The 23,062-nt window shown below is 40.3% G+C and overlaps 1 protein-coding gene across 1 annotated transcript in view; it reads left to right on the plus strand.

The window, feature by feature from the left end:
* SYTL4 (synaptotagmin like 4) overlaps positions 1–23,062 on the plus strand; it is a 53,232-nt gene that overhangs the window by 16,899 nt on the left and 13,271 nt on the right. Inside the window, exons 2-10 of the mRNA XM_054695648.1 lie at positions 10,623–10,800; positions 11,048–11,263; positions 11,400–11,509; positions 11,749–11,860; positions 19,994–20,089; positions 20,549–20,630; positions 20,992–21,082; positions 21,198–21,301; positions 22,079–22,171. Of these exons, the coding sequence (XP_054551623.1) occupies positions 10,691–10,800; positions 11,048–11,263; positions 11,400–11,509; positions 11,749–11,860; positions 19,994–20,089; positions 20,549–20,630; positions 20,992–21,082; positions 21,198–21,301; positions 22,079–22,171 (1,014 nt within the window). The 5' untranslated portion in view covers positions 10,623–10,690. The remainder of the gene's footprint in view (positions 1–10,622; positions 10,801–11,047; positions 11,264–11,399; positions 11,510–11,748; positions 11,861–19,993; positions 20,090–20,548; positions 20,631–20,991; positions 21,083–21,197; positions 21,302–22,078; positions 22,172–23,062) is intronic.

Here is a 23,062-nt window from a genome sequence, read left to right on the forward strand (position 1 = left end):
GGCTTATTTTGCTGAGCATGATCCCTTCCAGTGCCATCCATGTTGCTGCAAATTGCATGTGTTTATCTTTTTTGAATGCTGAGTACAAGTCCTTTTAGATACAAGTCCAGCTTTGGTTGGTCAGGTCCATGAGTAAAAAGTAAAGAGATGATGTACAGCCTGAGCAACTCCATTTTCTTATGGTGCTATCTTTATTCCCTCAGTAGCGTTCCTACTTCCCTGTCTTTTGCTATCCCTTGGTCTCATTATCAGTGATACTACTTGTTAATATTTTATTCTAGTATATGAATTGTCCTTTTATTTTCTGAGCAGCTTTCAAAGAGAAGAGGTTTAAAAATTTTTTAATATTTTTTTATTTATGCATACAAGAACTGGGGTACAGTCCAGAGGTGTGTGTGGGGGGGGTGGGAGAGGATTCACCAGAGACAGAGTGGGGAGCAGAACAGGCAGATCTACTGAAATATACTGCTGAGGAGGGTTGTGTGCCAGTCAGGAGAGGTCTGCTGCCCCATGTGGGTCACCTCCCTGGCCGGGGATCAAACTTGTGCCATGCTGCAGTGGCTGTGGATAGCTTCATAGTGCTGTTTCTTAACCCGTTGCGCCACCAGGGATGCCCCAGAGGTTTAACATTTTTAAAATGTCTAACTTACCAAGTTCTAGATATGCTTGAGGTGATATATCTAAGAAATCCTTGCTTTTTTTTTTTTGTATATAGATATCCCGATTTTTCGAGCAGCACTTGTGGAGGGAGGATCATTTCTCTGTTATATCCCTTTGCACTTTTATAAAAAAAAAATCAAGTGCCTATAACCATAGGATTTATTTCTGGACTCCATTCTGTTCCATTGAACTGTCTGTGTACCTGTATGCCATTACTACACTAACCTGATTGTTGTAGACTTATGATTAAAAGTCTTGAAATCAGGTTGTATAAATCTTCCAACTTAGTTCTGGATATATTTGAACCTCACAATATATTGGATTTTTTTTTTGGCTTTAAATTGTCAGTTACATTATTAAGTGAGATTCAAACAATAAGAAAAAAATATTTTTACCCACATAGTTACCATAACATGTGCTCGCCATTCTTTTTATACACTCACATTCCTCTCTGGTGTTATTTTCCTTTGGCATGAAGGACTTCCTTTCAGTCTCTAAGGGATCACGGTCCTTCCTTGCCTGTTTTCATTGCATTGTTTCTTGTACTCTGTTTTTTTCTTAAATATGTTTTGTTTCAGGTAGGATGGAAATTCATTCTTTGTTACTCTGTGTCAAGAGTAGAAGTCCACTGGCACTTTATAATCTTAAATTTTCATGACCAATTATAATTTGTAGCCCAATTTCAATTCTTATCTTTCAAAAAAATAGACAACATCACATTTCCTGACATAGCTAGATCGGTTCTAAAGATGTATGATCAAAAGTAAACAGAATCTGACAAGTTACAGTATAAATCTCTCACATCACTAATCAGTTTCTGTGTGAAACATTTTCATTTGCTTAACAACAGCAGTTTAATTCAGGGCTTCTTGGTTAAGCTAATATCCTCTAAGACTGGTTCACTTTTTCATGTTCAGTAAGGTTTAAATTTTACCAAAATTGTCTACTGTCCTTCGCCCAGAAAGCAAAATGCTTTTCATCATATCACTTTAATTTAATACCGGTTCCAGGTTAGTTTCTGCCCTTCTGCCTAGGTCAATTTTTCTAAAATTATTCTGCCATCTTTAAAACTGTCAGCATAATTTCTTAAAAAATGCTGAAACCTTAAATGGTAGCTATATGCAGTTTGACTCACAATTCATTTCTATTCTTTAAAAGAAAGTTAATGTCATTTTATAAGATCCAGTCAAGTCTGAAAGCGCAAATGCACTTAAAAAAACTGACAAAGAAAGCTAACACTCAGAGAACATTCTGTGTTCATGTTACGTTAACCACTTTACATATTTTATAGCTCATTTAATTTTTATAACAAACTCAAGAGGGCAGATACAGTTATTATCTTCATGTTAGGAAATGAAGGCACTGATAAGTTTAGTAATTTGTCCAGTGTCACACAGCTGGTAAATGGTGACACTGGCATTTCAAATGATTGAACACATGCTGTGTGTCAGTGTGCTAAGTATGCTCTGAGGGCCTGAAGTTCAGAGACAGTGCCTGTGCTTAAGGAGGTCACATTGGTAGAAGTTTCTAGTTTGAGCATAAGTATTCCTATCTTACACTTTTGTATGAGCTGCACGGTTTGGGAGGATAATCAGTGTGCTCAACCAGTTAAACAAGGCAAAATCTGTTCTGTTTGCTGGCCCAGTGCAGGGACATTATTTGGTATTTTTCTAAGTTCACATCAGTTTCCATTTTGGGAGCAGGAAAAGTGATTTTTTTAATCTAAGTACTAGTCTTAAACAGTAACTCTATATTTTTGACAATTTTTTGATACATTCTAGGCCATTGTCCAAGGTCATATGACTAATAAGTAGCAGGCCTAGGATTTGAACTCAAGTCTATCTTTATACCACAATATTCATTATTCCATGTTCCCTGTCAGTTTGGCTCAGCTTTTTACTTTTAAAAACTGATCACCCAAAGCAGTGATAGTGAAGGCAAAGATAAACAGCTGGGACTATATCAAATTAAAGAGCTTTTGCACAGCAAAAGAGACAATAACAAAAACAAAGAGAAACCCCACCAACTGGGAGAACATTTTTGCACCCAACACTAATGATAAAGGACTGATCACAAAAATCTGCAAAGAGCTGATGAGACTCAACAACAACAAAGAAAATAATCCAGTCAAAAAATGGGCAGAAGAGCTTAAAAGAAACTTCTCTGAAGAGGAAATGCAAATGGCCAACAGGCATATGAAAAAATGTTCAACATCACTTGTCATCAGGGAAATGCAAATCAAAACTACCATGAGATACCATCTTACACCAGTGAGAATGGCACATATTAAAAAAACTAGCAACAACAAATGTTGGCGAGGGTGTGGAGAAAAAGGAACTCTTCTGCACTGTTGGTGGGAGTGCAAACTGGTCCAACCACTGTGGAAAGCTGTGTGGAGATTTCTGGACCTACTAAACATAGAGCTTCCATATGACCCAGCAATTCCACTCCTAGGTATTTACCAAAGGACACAGAAACATCAATTCCAAAGAACACCTGCACCCCTATGTTTATAGCAGCACTGTTTACAATAGCTAAGCTTTGGAAACAACCCAAATGCCCAAAAATAGATGACTGGATCAAGAAGATGTGGTACATATATACCATGGAATATTACTCAGCATTCAAAAAAGATAAACACATGCAATTTGCTGCAACATGGATGGCGCTGGAAGGGATCATGCTCAGCGAAATAAGCCAAAAAGAAAAAGAAAAAATACCGGATGGTCTCACTCATAGCAGGAATCTAGAAAACTTAAATAATGGACCAGGAAAATGAAAAACTATAAGAAAGTGAAAATCAAATCAACAAAAAACTATGAACCAGAGACACTTTTAGGGGGGCGGGGCGGAGGGGAGGGATTGGGGTCAGAATGGGGGGCGGCAATTGTATGGGGAATATAACAATAAAATTTATAAAAAAAAAAAATAAATAAATAAAACATAATAAAGGAAAAAAAAATAAAATAAAAAAAAAAATAAAAAAAAAATAAAAAACTGATCTTTAGAGTTTTAAATAATCTGAGTTACCTCTCCCCACCCCTTCTTGAAACTAGCTGTGTTGGTATTTGAATTAGTGTTCATTTACTAATTATTATTATTTCCTAATCTATAGGCTTAGAGGATAAATTGGTTATATTCACATGGATATATAATTCTAAATATGTTCATTGTATCAAGCTTATTGTCCTGTTCAGCTTGGCTATTTACTAATTTTTAACCTGCTGAGAGAGGTATGTTAAGCTCCCATTTTGATGGTAGATTTTTCAGTCTACCTTGGCTTTTTGAAAGTATCTACATTAAAATACTATCCTGAATTTTGAGCAATAAATGCATGCAATTGTCTAGCTAAACAAGCCACCTTTTCTAAAGTATCCTCTTGTGGACATGAAGTCCTAAAAGGATACTATATTAAGGCATTTCATCTGACTCTTGACACCCCACAACTAACCTGGAACAAATTGTCCATCAGAGCTCGGGTTCAGACACATGTTACCTGAGCTGTGGTCTTCTCAGTAGCTAATCCTTGTCCTTTTGACTACACGCCTGTGACTGAATTTCAATGAAGGGTCTTAACAAGTTTTCTTGAGCTTTGGTTTTTCTACTAAGCCCTAGTGTCTGTCAATTGGGAAATATGAAAGGTCACAGATTTTCTAACCACAAATCTGTCTGGCTTTCTTATTTGTACCTCTGCTGTTTTGTTGAGAGATAGTTTTAAATATGTGATGTTCCATTTACCATAAAAAGATATCACTTGCCTCATTGACTATGAATGCATTATTTTTCATCCATAAAAACATTCTACTCTATGATATAGGGGTAGTGGTGGTGGTAGTAAGGCAGCAGGTCTCTTCTTTTACTTGTTAAAGATAGATTTAGTATCAGTGTTATTTATCTTTAACCTATGAGTTACTTAGAAGTGATTTAAATTTCCAAAAAAATATTGGAATTAAAAATTTTCTTTTGTTATTGACTTCATAGTTAATTTCCTTGCTGTCAGGGACTATGGTCTGTCTGTCTGAGGATGATTTTTTTTTCAATTTAATGACACTTCTATAATAAGCTAATAAAAGGTCATTTCACAAATTCTATATGTGCTTGGAAAGAAAGTGATTCTCCAATTGGATATGATCCTGCTATAATCCTGCCTGGCGGGAACAGTCAATTAAGCCAAGCTTATTTTATTTTTAGCTTGTCTATGTATTTAATAACTTTTTTAATCTACTCGTGGTAGTGATAATTGAAAGATCTTGGGAATTTGATGGCATTTGTGGCAGGAGGTGAAGGTACATGAATATGGAATGTATTGGTGAGGGTGATTTCAATGTTGAGCCTCTTGGAGTTCAGGAAGGGATGGGAGGGAAGGAAGATAGATCAGTAGGAGGCAGTAGACCAAGAGAAAATGCAGGGCTCCAGAGACTCTAGTCTGGATGAGACTGAGGAAGTGGGAATGAGCTATGTGAGCTGTGCTTGGAAAGTTGGGATTTTTGAGTTTAAGCTTTGAGATGGGGGAAGTTTTGTTTGGTCAGGTCCAAGAGTAAAAGGTAAAAAGATGATGTACAGTCTGAGCAGCTCCATTTTCTTATGGTGCTATATTTGCTCCCTCTATAGTGTTCATACTTCCCTGTCTTTTGCTATTCCTTGGTCTCTTTATTGTACCATTGCACCTGTCCCACTACAGGACTCTGCTGTGTCTCCACAAGCCCCAGTTTTCTAATAGATCTGGATTTCTTTCATTTCCAGTGTGCCTGTGCCATCCTTGGTCTTTAGCTACTACACAATTGGTGATACTTATTCTATCCAGGAGCCACAGATATTTTTTGACCTTCAGCCATAATCACACATGTGGGGATTAATTTCCACAGTGCTTTTGATTGCTCTGTTTAATATTTGATAATCTCTTTGGCCATGATCCCGCCAGTTGGGAGCCAGTAGAGCACTAACTCTAGAATCACACTGCCCGGGCTTGAATTCCAGCCGCTTTACTTACTTACTGTTTATTCTTAAGCAAGTTAACCTCCCTTGAGTTCTCATCTATAAAATGGGGGTAATGGTATCTGACTCTTCAGATTGTTGTAAGGGTTAAATTAGTTAATATACATAAAATACTTGCTGCTTGGTCATATAGTAAATTCTCAAGAAGTGGAACTGTTGGCGTAACGATGACAGTGATGATATTAAGAGTAGTAGTGGCATTGCAACACTGTGCTAAATATTGTGTTAGGTGCTCAGCCAGATTCATCAAAGAATGTTGAAAAGGTCCTTGGTCTCGTGGAAAGTTTATATTCTCCTTGGAATAAAAACTAAGAAGACTTCCTTAGACTATCTAGAAAAGGCCTATGAAAGAGGCTTAGTGTCTACCAGTTCAATAAGGAGCAGGGAATAGCCAAGTTGAGAAATGTTGAGGCTTCAGGAACCTATAAAGCTTTGCTGTGTTGTTTATGTTATCTATTGTCCTGTAGGTAATTAGTAAAATAAAAAAAATAATAATACACAAAATGGCTTGTCTAGTTTCAAGGGAGAGCATAGAATGTAAGTATAATCATTTCCTTTCTCACAGTCTATCTTGGGCTCTTTGACCTCCATGACTACCACATCTTTATTTCAGATAGAGTCTCTCTTCCTGAGGTCCAGCCCTGTGCCTCCAACTACTTCCTAGCTCTACTTACTGAGCTATCTTGTATGCACCAAATAATATGGCTAAAACAAATCTTCCTTACTTCCAAACCTGCTTCTTACATATAGCCACTATTGCTTCCAGGACTGTCACTAGCCAGTCAGCTGTTTAACCTCAGTATTGGAGGTAGGCGTCTTTGACCTCACCTTCTTCATCCTCTCCACTCACTTACTCCATTCTCTCAATTTTACTTCTCAACCCTATCCGCTGTCCCATTGTCTTGCTGCCCTGGTTTAGACCTGCCCTGTATTTGTACTCCAAGCATGAATTCCAAACACAGTGACTGGACCTTTAATACACTTCATTTCATATTCATGACAACTTTATGAGGTAAGTCATTTTGTAGTTGAGAAGCCAGAGAGAGACAGATACAAATTCACTTGCCCAGTTTAGTAAACCAAGGTTGCTCTTAGTCTAGACTATAGCGTAATTTCCTTGTCTCCTTTGATTTATTTCCCCTTTTTTGATGTTTGAAAGTAAGAATGTATGTGAAAAAAAGAATAATATAAAGTAAGAAATGAAAGTTAGCCATTCCTAATTCTACTCCTAAAGAGAAATCAGCAGTGACGCTTTTTGTTCTAAGCCTTTCTTCTTTGCATAGATGCATGTGTCTTTTAGCGGGCAGAATTTGGGGTGCCCTAAGATCCAAACCTGTCTGCTTTAAATGGGTTCTGCCATCTGCCTCATCAAGGCAAAACATACTCTAGTGTGTAAGACCTTTAATGAAAAATAACTTTAGTACAACTAGTGTGCAATAGAGAGAAGAGAAAGAATATAGTAAAAATAGTGTCCAATTAAACACCCAAAGTTATCCATCTCCTCATTGGTAAATGCTCAGCCAAACAGGGTTGGCCCAAAGCGGGGCCACTGAAGCCTGAAAGTTTGCCACAAGTCTAAGGAACCTTCTAGTGGGGACCCACAGGAAAGGGACAGAAGTAGCCAGGCAAATCTGGAAGGAAAAGAGCAAAATCAAAATACAAGTTAAGACAAAGGCAATTGACAATTGACATTGTCAATCTCCCTGGGTCTCTCACCCACATCTCTGTCTCTTTCAGTTGTCTCCTTACATGTTCCCCAAGTCCCTGGTACAGGTCCAAGGCTGAGAAACAAGTGTGGCTTCTTCTTCAGATGTCTCTCTGCTCTGTGCCTCCTCCAGCCCTCTCCTTCCTTCCAGTCTTCGTCTTCTTCAGCTTCCCCTCCCAGCTCAGCTCCAACCTTCCTCAAGGTGGGGCAGGGAACCTGGAAAGTCCCCTTTCCCTGGGAATTACACTGTCACATGTAGATAAATAGATCTAGGGACCATTCACTATAGTCCTACAACTACTTTCTTCTACGCAGGGATGTACTTTCATACAGATCTATCACATTTAAAAAAATGGATGCATAGTATGCCGTTATATAGAAGTATTTGTTTAATAATCCATCTGTTAAAATAAAGATCACTTACTTTTGCTCTTACAAATAATGTTCCAGTAATATTCTTATACATATATCCTTGCATGTACATTTGTATGACTATTTCTACTAGGTAGATTCTTAGAAGTGGTATTACTGGCTAAGTAGTGTGCATATTTTATAATGTGTTATATTCTTTTTTAAAAAAGATTTATATATACAAGAACCAGGGTACAGGCCAGATGTGCGGGAGGGTGAGAGGATTCACCAGAGACAGAGCAGGGAACAGAACAGGCAGACTGACTGAAATACACTGCTGAGTGGAGCAGTGGGCGAGACAGGAGAGGTCTGCTGTGCCATGTGGGTATCTCCCCGGATGGACAGGATCGAACCTGTTGTGCCCAGCGTCAACAAGTGCAGCCCCCAAGGACACACAGTCAGCTGATGCAAGAACACAAAGGAGTTTATTTCGGGCTCGAGTCCGGGCTCACGACTCACACCGACACAGCGGCAAAGATAGAGAGCCCTGAACAAAGGGAGCGGGGATCTTTTATAGGGTTACAAGCAAATCTAAAAAATTAAATCATCTTGGCAACCATTCATTAGTTATACAGGTGCATTTCCTAACAACTGTGGGCACATGGTTTATTTTATGGCTGGTTTGACCCCATTAGTTGTCCCCATTAGTGTTTGGCTCCACTGTGGCTGGCCGTCCGAGATAAGAGATAAGGCCAGTGTGGGGGTGAGGGTCGAAACCTTCTCTGGAATGCAAGCTATTCAGTCTTGAGTAAGCAAAACTTAAAATGCTAAAATGGTGGTTATACACAAGATGGAGGAACAGTGGCTAGGTCTCACAGAACCCGCACTGCAGAGGCTGTGGACAGCTTCACAGCGCTGCGCTCAACTGCCTGCACTACCAGGGAGGCCCACTGTGTTATAGTCTAACCAATTGTACTTCAATTTGTTCTTTGTCTCAATTTTTCATACTATAACTAGAGTGATTTTTGAAAAATGAATTTGGTCATGTCATGTCCTAATGTCAAAAACAAAGCAACAGCAAAGATGTTTGATGGATTTCTATTGTCTATATGATATATGATAAATTTTAAAATTCTTAATTTTTTGGGCCTCCCTGGTGGTGCAAGTGGTTAAGTCACAGCACTATGAAACTATCCACAGCCACTGCAGCATGAGTTTGATCCCCAGCCAGGGAGGTGACCCACATGGCACAGCAGACCTCTCCTGTCTCGTCCGCTGCTCCCCTCAGCAGTGTATTTCAGTCTGCCTGTTCTGCTCCCCATTCTGTCTCTGGTGGATCCTCTTAACCCTTCCCCTGCTCCTCTTGTTATAGGACAGGGAGAGGGGCAGCCCAAACCCCGCAAACCTGCCTATTCTACATGGGTTCTGCCATCCGCCGCATCAACACAAAACATAGGAGACTTTAATGGGAAGGAACTTTAATAAAACTAGGAAACAATACAGGAAAGACAAAGAGTCTAGTTTCTAAATGAAGCATCCAGAGTTACCCGTCCCCTCGTGGGTAAAAGTCCATCCATATGGGATTGGCCCAGAGCAAGGCCCCAAAGCCTGCCACAAGTCTAAAGCATCTTCCAGTGGGGACCCACAGAAAAGGGTCACAAACAACCGGACAAGCCCGGAAGGAAAAGAGCAAAATCAACATCAAGATAAAAGCTGCCATTGTCACCTCCCCACGGGTCTCACCCACATCTGTCTCACCCAGTCCACGACCAAAAGACAAGCACAGTTTCTTTACGTGTCTCTAGGCTCCATGCGCCTCCTCCAGGTCTCCTTCTGGCTCCATCCTGCTCCTTCCTTCCTTAGTCTCTTCTGCCGCTTCTCTTCTTCCTGCTCAGCTCCACCCTCCCTTGGGTGGGGCAGGGAACCTCCCCCTTTCCTGGGGGCCACCCTGTTACACTCTGGCCTGCACCCCAGCTCTTGTGTGCAGAAATAAATAAATCTTTAAAAAATAAAATAAAATTCTAATTTTTTAAATGAGTACTTAAACATATATTTCCTACCACTCTTGCCCATTAGCAAACTCTGATTTATAAGGCAAAATGCATTTTTTTGGGTAAAATCTTCCATGTATACAGCTCTTTCTCTTCCCACCACACAAAATAGAATTAATTGGTTCTTTCTCTAAGGTCCCATGACACTGAATTGTTATCCCTCTGAGAGCACTTAGTACATTGTACTGTATTTATGTGTGTCTGTTGCCCTCTACTAGTCTGAGAATTTCTTAAGGACAGGAACCTTGTCTTACTCATCTCTATCCCTAGCACTTTGCACAATGCCTGTCAGAGTGGGTTCTCAACAAACTGTGAGATGATAACAATATTCCTGAGGTAGGGTTAACAATAAGAACCTTGAGAGATAAAGTACGTGATGGAAGTTTTGAAATGTAGCAGAGATTTCACTGATTTTTGGGAATATGGAAGCTAGTCTGCAAAGGAGAAATAAGCTTAAGTCGGCAGAAGTCCCATGTGGTTTTCTCCTCTGCTAAAGAGACCATCTATCTGATTTTTTGGGGGTTGATAGGCTTAGGACTTGAGAATATTTAAAATATTGAAAATTGGATAATCGAAGACCCATTTGGTGTATTTTCCAGACTAAGATGCTTATGCTCAAAGGCAGCCCTTTCCCAAGGTCACAAATAAGTTTTTCTTTTTGAGAAATTAAAGCCTCTTCATTTTCAGGGCAGGAATAAGGGGGGGAGTAGGAGTGGCAAATAGATCAGATACTCCTCCATTGTCTCTTTTGCTTGGCCCAAGGGGGAAGTAACTTGCTGAAAGGCCCGAGGGCTGTAGGCCTATTATGGAGTAAATGATCTGCATAAAATGAGTTCTCATCTTTTTTTTTTTTTTCTCAGGTAACTCTAGTAGCTCTCCTGGTCTGGCACTTTGAAGAAAGAAGAAAGAAGAAAAAACACGATAAGTCATGTCAGAGATACTTGACCTCTCTTTTCTGTCTGAGGTGGAAAGGGATTTGATCCTCAATGTTCTACAACGAGATGAGGAGCTCCGGAGAGCAGATGAGAAAAGGATCAGGTTAGAGTCCCAGAAAAGTGTGGGTTCCCACTTGTTTGACCAATGATATCCAGACTTTCTTTCTTTGTCACATCTGAATTTCAAAGGGACTTTCCTATGAGGCTTTACAACCCCTCACAGGGTGATACTGGGTTCTGAGGTTGTTGCTTTCATGGAACCAAATAACCTTACTTCTACCCCACTGCCCCTCTCCATCCACCTATGTGGATCCTGACTCCAAGTGTGCTTCTCTTTTGGGTCTTGGCAGACGACTGAAGAATGAGTTACAGGAGATAAAAAGGAAGGGGGCCAAGAGGGGCAGTCAGCACTACAGCGATCGGACCTGTGCCCGATGCCAGGAGAGCCTGGGTCGCTTGACTCCCAAGACCAACAGCTGTCGGGGTTGCAATCATCTGGTGTGTCGGGAATGCCGCATCCAGGAGACCAATGGTACCTGGAGGTGCAAAGTGTGTGCCAAGGAAATGTGAGTGTCACGTATGGCTGAGTAGGGAGGAAATGAGGCTGTGCCCTTGGTGAGGATTTCTCTCCCCTGCTGTTGTTGGTTGAATGGTAAGAGCCATTCTTTATCCACCTGGCTTTTTTTTTTTATTCCTTCCCAGAGAGTTGAAGATGGCAACTGGAGACTGGTTTTATGACCAGAAAGTGAATCGCTTTGCTTACCGCACAGGCAGTGAGATCATCAGGATGTCCCTGCGCCGCAAGCCTGCAGGTACCAAACCTGTGTGGGGGCTGGTTCCTTGAGGTGCTTCACCTCCATCTTTAGTCATAGGTCCTCGGGTGTGGAATCCTAGTGTATTCTCACTGATAGTGTCTTAACTCCTTGGGCTCAGCCTATTTGTTGGGGAATATAAAAGATTACATTGCCATCCTTTCTACAAGCGTGGTATGGCTCCCTTTCCGCTCTTATCACCACCATTCTGCCTTGCTTTTGTTTTGTTTGTCTTGAAGCCAATAAAAGAGAGACAGTGGGACAGTCCCTCCTTCACCAGGCACAGGTGGGCAATATCTGGCCAGGAAGAAAGATCATTCAGGAGCAACAGAAGGAGCCCAGGGAACTCAGGTAAGAACCAAACAACCATTTAAAAGAAACATTACGTATTCCTTTAATTCCTTGGGTTTTTTTTTTTTTTGCTTCTTTCTATTTATGTAATAATAGGTGTTTAAATTATAGGAAAATTTGAAAAGTAGAAAAAGAAAGGAGGAAAAAATTCCTAATCCTCCTTCTGACATGTAAGCATTAATATTTTGACATATTTAGTTTGTTATTCATAACAACACTTTGAAGACAAATAAAAACACATACTTATTATTGAAATTTTAATCATTATAGGCAACAATTCATTCCAATTTCACATTTTGTGAAATTATTTCAGGTACCTTTTATACAAGGTAGGTGGGTAGGTAGGTAGGTAGATAGACTGAAAAAACTTTGCAATATTGGATCATAATATATTAAATTAAGAGTATTGAGTTTAATTTTATATGAATTAAACAATAAACCACTGAGGTAAAATTAAAAAATTGCTAGTGTTCAGACAAATGTTTGTTTACTGTAAAATGTATTAGTTATTAACATCCTCTAAGTTTAAGAATAAACATGATAAAAACCACTGAGCACTTAGTCATTTTTTTTCTGGTGTCTTTTTGGTAAGTCTTACTCAGATGTAATTCACCTACCATGCAGTTTACCCACGTATAGCCTACAGTGCAATGGTATTTAGTATATTTACAAAAATCATGCAACCATCACTTCAGTCAATCTTTAGATTTTTTTTTAATCATCTTACAACAAAACCCTGTACCCTTTAGATAACACTCCCCCACCCTCCCAGTCCTTCCCCATCCCTAAGCAATCACCTATTTATTTTCTGCCTATCTCTATTTGCCTGTTTTGGACATTTCATTTCAATAGAATCATAGCAATATGTGGTCCTTTGTGATTGCCTCTTTTCACTTTTCAAGTTTTATGCATGTTTTAGCATGTATCTGTACTTCATTTGTTTTTATTGCCAAGCACTATTTTATTATATGTATATTCCACAAATGATTTATCCTTTCGTCTGTTGATGGATCTTTAAGTTATTTCTGCTTTCTCACTATTAAGAGTAATGCTGCTGTGGACATTTGTAGTGAGTTTTTATATAGACATGTTTTCATTTCTCTTAGGTAGCTACTTAGGAGTAAAGTTCCTAGGTCAAGTGGTCCGTTGGTCATTTTTAAAACTTATCTCTTTCAATGTTAGATATTATCAATGGACTCTGCTCTGCAAGGGGAGATTAGCTTTTGTACACTTGTTCCCAACTCTTTCCCCTATTCCCATTTTTATTACTCAAATTATTTTTACTTTGTCAGAATTTACAACATTTATATTCTGTTTTGCAACCATTAATCATCTGCTTGTTTATCTGTTCGTTTAGTTATCGCTGAAATTTAAAAGGATTATATGCTGACAACTGAGCCTGAGACCATGGCATCTCTATATTTCTGAATTCTTTGGTTTATTTCTTGGTGGTCTGGATTTTATCATTGAGAAGGAAGGGCGTGTGGGTGCTATATTTATTTCACTCTTTCATGTTCAAAATGTCTGCCTAGTATGTTTATATTTGAACCATATCTTGGCTGGGTCACACTTTCCCTCAGAATGTAGCTGTTGCTCCATTGTCTTCTGCCACTGAATCCGTGAAGAAGTCTGAAGCCAGCTGGCCTCTTGTATTTCTCCTTTGTAGTAGTTTTCGCTCTCTCTCTCCCCCTCTGTGTGTGTGTGTGTGTGTGTGTGTGTGAGTGAGAGAGAGAGAGTGTGTGTGAGAGAGAGAGAGATGGAGAGAACTTGTATATACATGAAAAGTTCCTTTTATTTTTCTTGAAGTTTAGTAACTTAACAAGGATATATCTCACTGGTCATCATCATGTATAACTCTTTGCAGTATGTGGTATACTCTTGATCTTTCATTGTAGGAAAATTTTCCATATCATGTCCTCAGAATTCTTTTTCTGTTTCGTTAGTTAAGGTTGCCACCTCAGGGACACTGGAATTATTTTAGCTTCTGTTTTTTTTCCTCACTATTTCCTGCAGTCCAAAAAAAGAAAACAGTGAAATCAATTAACCATAATTAGGCCAACCCTTTCTGCCATGCTATTACTTTGATTTTCAGCCATTTTCTTTCTTCCTTCCCCTCCCACCTGGCTCCTTCCCAGGTCTTTTTGCTATCTCTATTTATTTGAATAAATTGCCATGTTTAGGTTTTTTTTTTTTTTTAAAGATTTATTTATTTATTTATTTATACAAGCACTGGGTACAGTCAGAAGTGCGGGAGGGTGAGAGAATTCACCAGAGTGGGGAACAGAACAGGCAGACTGATGAAACACACTGCTGAGGGGAGCAGCGGGTATGGCAGGAGAGGTCTGCGTGCCATGTGGGACCCTCACTGGTGGCCAGGGATTGAAGTGGTGCTGCAGAGGCTGCGGGCAGCTTCGCAGCCCAGCGCTCAACTGCTGCGCCACCGGGGAGGCCCTTGTTTAGGTTTAATTTGTTCTTTGTTTTCAACCTTCCTTTTCCTCTAATTTTGTTGCTTTGTCATCTTCGTATTTGAGTTCTTGTGCTTTATCAAACCTATATTCTTATCAAGTTCCTCTGTAATATAAAGCACTCGCAAGCAATTTGCTGCTTTTTCATAGGGTTAGATTCTGCTCCAGATAGACTCTTTGTCTATCTTACAAGTTGTTTCTACCTCTCCCTACATCATGGCATATTTTTATATCTGCCAGACTATTTCTTTTCATTGTATTCATGTGTAACATGGGAAGTTCTGCCTTTATCTTTGTTTGCTCTATGCAGTGCCTGTGACTTCTTGACAGGCCTCTCATCTCAAATGGAAATGGTTTATCTCTTTCCCACACCCAGCTATGCTTTAGTTTTAGGATAGAACATTGCTTTCCATTTGCTTTTTACTAATCTGATGGGCAGGGCGGCACAGAATTTAGGGGTCCTGGCTTTGATCTGAAATTCTCTTAAATATCCTGGTCCAGAGTTGGTGCTATCCAACTCTAAAATCTTGAGGACTTTTATTTCCCTTGACTCATGTCAGGACTGCCTGCTCCCTTGCTTAGTCTGCATCGCCCCACCATTGGAAGCAGTTTTGCTGAGCTAAACTTAGCTTCTTTTTCCTTAGCTGTTACTTTGGAACTTTGTGACTTGAGGATTTACTCATTGCCTCATTCCATTGCTGCTGGTGAATGTTTGGGTTTTTGTGTTTTCTAACTTTCTCTCAAAGAAAAATGACTTTTTCACATTTTATATGATTGTTAAAAAGAAGTAGAGGAATATATAAAGCAAGTCACCAGTAATTTCACTGCCTCTACCCAAACAATTCTTGCTAATAGTTGTTTAATAGTTTTTCTGTATGGACTGCCAAATGTCTAACTGTATAAATATGGGTTGGATTTTAATTTTGTAATTTCTCTTAAAAGTAAAACCATACTATACACCTGGTCAGTAAAAAAAATGACAGAAAAAGAACTTGAAAACAGTAATACTGATAATCCAATAGACCATGGGCCAAAGATTTGAACAGACATCTCACCAGAGATGATATATAGGAGTCAAATAAGCACATGAAAATATACGCAACATTATTAGTTATTTGGTAAATTCCATTAAAATGACAATACTACTATATGAACTAGAATGACTGAAATTAAAAAGGCCAACCATACCAATTATTAATGAGGATGGAGAGCAATTAGAATTCTCACACATTGCTTATGGGAATAAATAATGGTGCAGCTTCTTTGGAAAGCAAATTAACTTGTGCACCTGTCTTGTGATTCAACCATTTCATTCCTAGGTATTTACTCAAGAGAAATATAAGCCTAACGCCATAGAAAGATTTGTGTGAATGTTGAAAGCAGCTTTATTTACAGTAGCCAAAAAAGCTGGAAACAGCCTAGATATCCATCAGCAGGTAATTGGATAAGCTTTGGCTTGTTTCTGCAATGGAATACTACTCAGGAATGGAAAAGGACAGACTACTGATGCATGCAGCGACATGGCTGCATCTCAGAATGAGCATGCTGAGGGAAAGAAGCCAAACAAAGAGTAGAACACACTGTATGATTCTGTTAATGTACAATTCTAGAAAACAACCTAAATTTTAGTGATAGAAAGCAGATCCACACTGCCTATGGACAGAGACAGGGAGGGAGGGATGAATTATGAAGGGACAAAAGGAAACCTGTGAGGGTGATAGTTGTATTCAGCTAACTTAATTGTGGTGGTGGATATATACATATGTCAAAGTTCACCAAATTGCACACTTAAACATGTGTAGCTCATTTACGTCAGCTATCACTCAAAGTATAAAAGGAAAAAATTGCAGGAAGATATCACATGGACATCTTTCCACATCAGCACCAAGGGTCTGCTCTTTCTTTTTGCTATATGTATGGTGTTTCATTGTATGTATATTCCGTGACTTTTTCCACTCAGCCTTGGATGAGTGACTCATCTGTTTTAGGTGATGGGGCCCCCTTTATCCTCTGCGGATAAGGACAAGGATGGCTTTTATTTTCTGAACCTGATTAACAAATCTGACATCATCGGTCAGAATGCAATTTCTGAAACCTACTGCTTCTGGCTGTCTAGGACCTCTTGTCTTATTGGACCCAGAAGACTCTTATTTATGCTAAACATGGGAACAGATTAAGTGACCATAAGTGATCTTTTCCATAAAATTATGGAGCTTCAGAGATAATCTAATTCAACCCCCTTACTTTTACAGAAAAGAAAGCAGGATAAGTGATTTACCTGAGATCATACAGATAGTTAAAGTCCAGGGTTCCCGTCTCTTAGTCTATTTTTTACTGCACAGATGTCAAATAATTGCTTTTTTTGCCCTAGGGTGGTTTGTATCAGCTCTGGATCAGGGCATATTAATCTTTAGGAAAAAATATAAGCAGAAAGCACTCTCCATGGGCCATTGATAGACTCTCTTTCTAGAGGAATGGTTCTGTTTTGAGTTTTTTATTCTTTGGAGGAAAAAGGTAAAAAGAATGATTCTAAAGTAAAAATGGAATGGATCTCCCTGCTGTGTATTGTACTATAAAGCTAACACATCTCTGAGCAACTGAGCTGTCTCACCATTTGCATGTGCTAGGATTTCAGCTCCTGCTGTCTGTTTTCATAGAACTATCTCAAACATCATGTAATAACTTGAAAGTTGATTTTTTACTGCCGGAGACAGTTATATATTTTGGCTACTTTGTTTTTGTTAATTCATTACTTTGTTCATTTGTTTAACAAGTATCTATGAATGTGTACTATTTGCCAGGCACTGTTTGAGGCAGCGAGATGCACTAGTGAATCCAACCCAGTCCCTTGCCTGTGCCACTTAGATTTGGGGGTGAATATTCATTGTACATATAACGTATATTGTACATCTAACTTTCACAAGTGCTATGGAGAAAGTGAAGGACACTAAAAGGGTAGGGAATGCCAGGAAAGCACATATGTACATATGGCTTTTTATTTAGGATCAGCAGGGAAAAGCGTTACTATACTAATAAGGTGACATTTGAATAAAGACATGAAGCAAATGAATGCACAAACCTAGAGAGTATCTGGGGGGACAGCACTCTAGACGGTGGGGCAGCAGGTATAACAACCATAAGGTGACTTTGTGCTTGACAAGTTTGAGTAATCTGGAACTGAGTGAGGGGAGAGGTAGGAGGTGGGGTAAGAAGCAAAGCATATGAGACCTTTGGCCCTTGGAAAGAATCCAAGTGAAAAGGGGGCCTCTGAATAATACTGTGGGTTTTTTTTTTCCTTTTGTAAAAATTGAGGTAAAATTCACTTAACATAAAGTCCTTCATTTTACTTAACATAAACTGTTAAAGTACACAGTTCAGTGGCTTTTCGTGCCTTCAGTACTTTCAGAATGTTGTGTTTTTCTAATTTCAGAACCTTTTCATCTCTCCCCAAAGAAAATCCATACCCATCAAGCAGTCACCCCTCATTTCCCCCAGCTCCTAATCTGCCTTCTGTCTATGGATTATTTGCCAGTTCTGGACATTTCATATAAATGGAATCATACAAAATGTGACTGTGACTGGCTTCTTTGACTTCACATGTTTTCATGGTTTATCCCTGTTGTAGAATGTATCAGAAATCCATTAGCTTTTTATTTCATTGTATGGATAGACTATATTTGATTTACCCATTCATTCCCTTATGGGAAGTTGAGCTGTTTCCACCTTTTGGCTATAGTGAATGATGCGGCTGTGAGTATTCATGTAAAATTTTTTGAGTGGAAACATATTTTCAGCTATCTTGGGTAGATACCTAAGAGTAGAATTGCTGGGCCATATGGTAATTCTATATTGGATTTATATTTTAAAAGCTCATTTTGCTGTTGTGTTGGGGAGAGATTTCATGGGAATAGTGGCAAAAGCAGGGAAATCCATTAGGAGGCTATTGCAACCATCTATGTGGTAGATGATGGCAGTGTGGACCAGAGTAACGACAGCAGAGGAATAGTAAACTGGCCAGATTCTAGATATACATCAAAGATGGAGTAAAGGGATACATGGAATTTGTACTGTGAGAGAATGAGAGGCATCTAGGATGATTCTCAAGATTTTTGACCTGAGAAATGAAAGGAGGGTATTGTCATTTGGAAGGAAGAACAGGTTTGGGGATTGATTGTGGCTTTTTGTTTTAGACTTGATGTATTTGAGACATCTGAGCAGAGATGTCTAGTAGGCCATTGGCAATACAAGTCTGGCATTTGAGGGAGAGATAAATTTAGGAGTTATTGGTTTATAGAGGATATTTAAAGCCATGAGACTACCTGAGATCACTTAGGGATAATTTTAGAGAGGCTGTCCGAGGAATAAGCCTGGGCACAGTCCAGAGATTAGAGGTCTGGGAGATGAGGAGGGACCGGTAAAGGAGACTGAGAAGTAGCAGCCAGTGAGGTCAGAGTAGAAAACCAGCAGAACGTAGTGTCCTGGCAGCCAAGTACAATTACTTGAGATACTTGATGTACTGTCCCCTTTTCTTTTGCTCTCACAAATTCTGAGGTAGGGAGTCCAGGAATGGTGAGATAATGGGTCTAGGCATCCCTTTAGGGTACCTAGGGTCACCCTTCATTAAGCTGAAAAAGAATTCTGCTCTGAATAGTGTCATCAAAATGACTGCTTCTTTATGATTTACCTTAATCCCCACTGAGGGTATTGAGGCAAGAATTCAGTCAACACATGTTTGAGAGCTCTCTTTAAGCTAATTTCTCTTCTAGGCATTGGGGAACACAGCAGCAAACAAGATGATATGGTCACTGATCCCAGGAAACTTAGTTAGGTGGAAGAGAAGGACATTAAAAATCATTTGTTCAAATTATTAAACAAATTAAATAATTTGTTTAAAAGAATTAAGCAATCACATGCAGTGTCTGCAGTGAAGAAATTAGGCGCTTTAGGAACACATAGGAAAGTAACTCATCTAGCCTTGGGTGGGTGTCATCAGAGAGATTTGGAGGAACTGACATAAGGAGAGACCTGAAGGAGTAGATTTAAGCAGGTACAGAAGAGTGGCCATTGTGAAAAGAGCATCCCAGACAGACAGAAGAGGGAAGAGGGAGAGCTTTGGCACATTTAAGGAGCCAAAAGATGCAGGTCTTTCTGGAGTGTAAAGTGTGAGGAGAGGTGGAAAGTGAAACCTGTGTCCAGAGAGGCGAGCGGGGACCAAATCATAAGGATTTTCTTGCTATGATAGAGTTTGAACTCAATCCCAACAGCAGTGGGGAACCACCGAACAGTTTAAAAAGCTTGTCAGCTATCACTTTTCTATGGAATATAGAGAAATCAGGGAAAGGGTCAGATAAAGCCACACCCAAAAACTAACCCTTGAAAGCAGACTCCAGAAGGAGACATTCAGAGGGGGAGGGCCAAGCACACGGTGGGGAGGGAGCACAGTGGACCATGGTGGGGGGAGCAGAAGGCGAGGATCCCAGACTTCCAAAGTACAAACAACAGTGTAAGCCAGTGTGACCTCAAAAAAATCATTAAACAATAATGTGCTGCTCGGATACTTACCTGAGAAAGATCACTAGGCCTGCCTTTGCGAGTGGGTTGGGAAGAGGCCTGACTCCTGCAGGTGCACCCACGGCCTCTCCACTCTGGCTCTTGGTTCATATTGTAGTGTGCCGTTTGAAGTTCCCAAGCTGAAGGGTGGAAAGAACACGCTGGAGGCTGAGAGTGAGAGTCTAGACAGCTATACAGCTGACTCGGATAGCATCTCCAGGTGAGAGCCCCCCATTCCTTGTACCTCTGCTCTGCCTGGGTTCCCCAGCTTCAGGTGGACCGGTCCCTATGCCTTCAGGGTTCCTGACTTCTGCCCTCGAGAAATTGAAGGAAAGATTTGCTCTGACCTTGGTACAAGTCTTTGAGAAGCACTTCTGCTGTGGCTGTGAGCACAGCCTCCTGGAAGAGGTTGACTTCCTTAGGCTGCTGCGCTGTCCCAAGATTCCTAGACCAGCAACAACTGATGTGCTCTTCCTTAGGAATGGGGGGTGTGAGTATTTGTGTTTGCTTAGCTGATCGTCCACATTCCTTCAAGGTTAATCAGATGTGATGTTTACCTTCTGGATTTGCTTCCTACAGTAACCCCAAGCCAGCAACTCTTCTTCCCATACAGCCCGTGTTCCCGGATAAAGGGGGAAGGGGGAAAGTTGACTGATATAATTTCTCTCTCTACCTCCAGGAGAGACTCTCTAGATAAATCTGGCCTCTTTCCAGAATGGAAGAAGATGTCTGCCCCCAAACCTCAAGTAGAAAAGGCAAGCTCTAGTTTATGGGTACCATCACCTCCTCATCCCCCTCCCCCTCCTCCGTCTCCCACTCTCCTTTTCTTCCTCTTTCACTTCCTCCTCTCCCTCCTTCTCCCTCCCAAGAATTTCAGTGAAGAATTGAATTAAATTTCAGTTGAGATTCACCTGAGAGCATTTTCTAAGGTTTTGGTTGAAACATGTAAGGAAAATATGTTTTGTACTCCTTCATATACATGAAAAGCTTTCCTTTGAGGGCGTCGTAGTTTAATGAAAATCTGAGCCTTAATCTTCTTAAGGCTCTCCTCCTTTACTCCATCCTCCCGCCTACCCAACTGCCCTTTTCCATTTCCTTGCCCCTATTCCTTCCTAGGACACTCAGCCTGGAGGTCAAAATGTGGTATCTATTGATGAGGGTGAAATGATCTTCAAGAAGAACACTAGAAAAATCCTCAGGCCTCCAGGTAGCTGGTTTCCCTTTGTGGCTTATTGAGATTAAAATTCTGAGTACCCGTGCTGGGCTCTTGGTGTGGAGAAGAATAGGTTCTCTCTAACAATGGTTTTTGGTCTTCTATTCAGAATATACTAAATCTGTGATCGATCTTCGCCCGGAAGATGTGGAGCATGAGGGTGGCTCCTTGGGAGACAGAAGCAAATCAGTCCCAGGCCTCAGTGTAGATATGGTAAGTACCTTTGCCTCTCCCTTGTCTATATTGCAACTTTTATATATGTAGAGCTGACTTTAGTATCCAGTACTCTCAAGCAACCTGTGTAATTCTTTAGGGAAAGGTAACATGAACCTTGATTCCTCCAAATTTCTAAAGTTAAAGTGGCTGCTGATTTGCTTAAAGAAAAGGACTGTCTTCACTGTCTCTGCTTCCTAACATATTGCTAGTATGTCATTGGGGGTGCACATAAATACTTATTTTGATGAAAATGTAAAGGGATTGGCAGGTTGGGAGTCAAATGGGAGAGAGATAAACTAATCTTATTCTTTCAAGATTTCCAAGAGATAGTTGGAATTCAGTTTTGGCAGCCTGAAATGGGGAGACATAAAAATAAGGATACGCGGGCCTCCCCTGGTGGCGCAGCAGTTGAGCGCTGGGCTGCGAAGCTGCCCTCAGCCTCTGTAGCTCCGGTTCGATCCCTGGCCGCCTGCGAGGGTCCCACATGGCACACAGATCTCTCCTGCTGTGCCCGCTCAGCAGTGTATTTCGTCAGTCTGCCTGCTCTGTTCCCCGCTCTGGCTCTGGTGAATTCTCTCACCCTCCTGCGCTTCTGACTGTACCCAGTACTTGTATAAATAAATAAATAAATATTAAAAAAAATAAGGATACACACATATATGTGAACATGATGTCTCAGCGCTTAGCAACAGTTAGGATTCCCACTGGAGGAAGGATCTTAGTCTTTGAACTTTTTCCCTGGTTTTATTAACTGGGCCTATATTTATTCTTCAGGAAGAGGAAGAGGAAGAAGAAGACATTGACCACCTGGTGAAGTTGCATCGCCAGAAACTAGCCAGAAGCAGCATGCGAAGTGGCTCCTCCATGGTAAGTTCTAAAAGTTCTGTGGCTATAGACATGTTGGATACCAGGAAGGAAGGAAGGCCCTCCCTCAAGCAGAGTGAGGAGCTGGCGAAATCATCCTAGTCACTCTTCCCGGGTACGTGAGATGTATTTGCTTGTTCCTATCTGCAGGTTGATTAGCACACATCTAGCTGACTTCCTCAGCCTCTGCTCTTCAGAGTCTTATGTCACATCATTTGTGCTAGAGACGTTCTTCATCATAGCCTTGTGAACAGTCACCCTTAACTTCACCCTTTAAGGGATACCCAGGCCATGAAGTGAGCTAGATCAGATTTCTTCATCAGAGCGTGCCCCAAATCTCACATTAAAAAGTCATGCATTGGGGAATATAAAAATAAAAATTAAAAATTAAAAAAAAAAGTCATGTGTGTCATGAGAAGGGCCCCAGCACACTTCATTGGCTTCAGGGTGTGATTAAGGAGCAACAGTATAGTAGAAACATGAAGTTTAAAGGGACGTTTCCCAATCACAGCCTGGTTCTGTCGTAAGTATGAAGATTGATGTTTGGGGAGATAAGAGTCAGAAACCAGGGTGATTATGGTTAGTTCCTGCTTACACACAAGACGAGAATGGCAGGTTTGTAGAACTTACTACTACCTGAGAGGAAGATGTCTTTTTACCACTGCTGGGGGTCTCCCCCTGATTCTGATCTAGTCACTTTTCTCTATAGATCTTGACAAGGATAAGGTGGATTAAAGATAATCAAAGCACCTTATCTTTTTTTTAATTTGTCAGTACGAAGGCACCTAACTTAAATGAGTGACTAACGTACATTTTAGCCTATAGAGTGCATGTTCAAAATGGAACCTTACCTTCTTAGCTGAACCTTACCTCTCCCTACTCCTTGTCCACCCT

Source organism: Talpa occidentalis, unplaced genomic scaffold (assembly GCF_014898055.3).
Source record: "Talpa occidentalis isolate TD23 unplaced genomic scaffold, MPIMG_talOcc4v2.1 talOcc4.15, whole genome shotgun sequence".
NCBI classification, from domain to species: domain Eukaryota; kingdom Metazoa; phylum Chordata; class Mammalia; order Eulipotyphla; family Talpidae; genus Talpa; species Talpa occidentalis.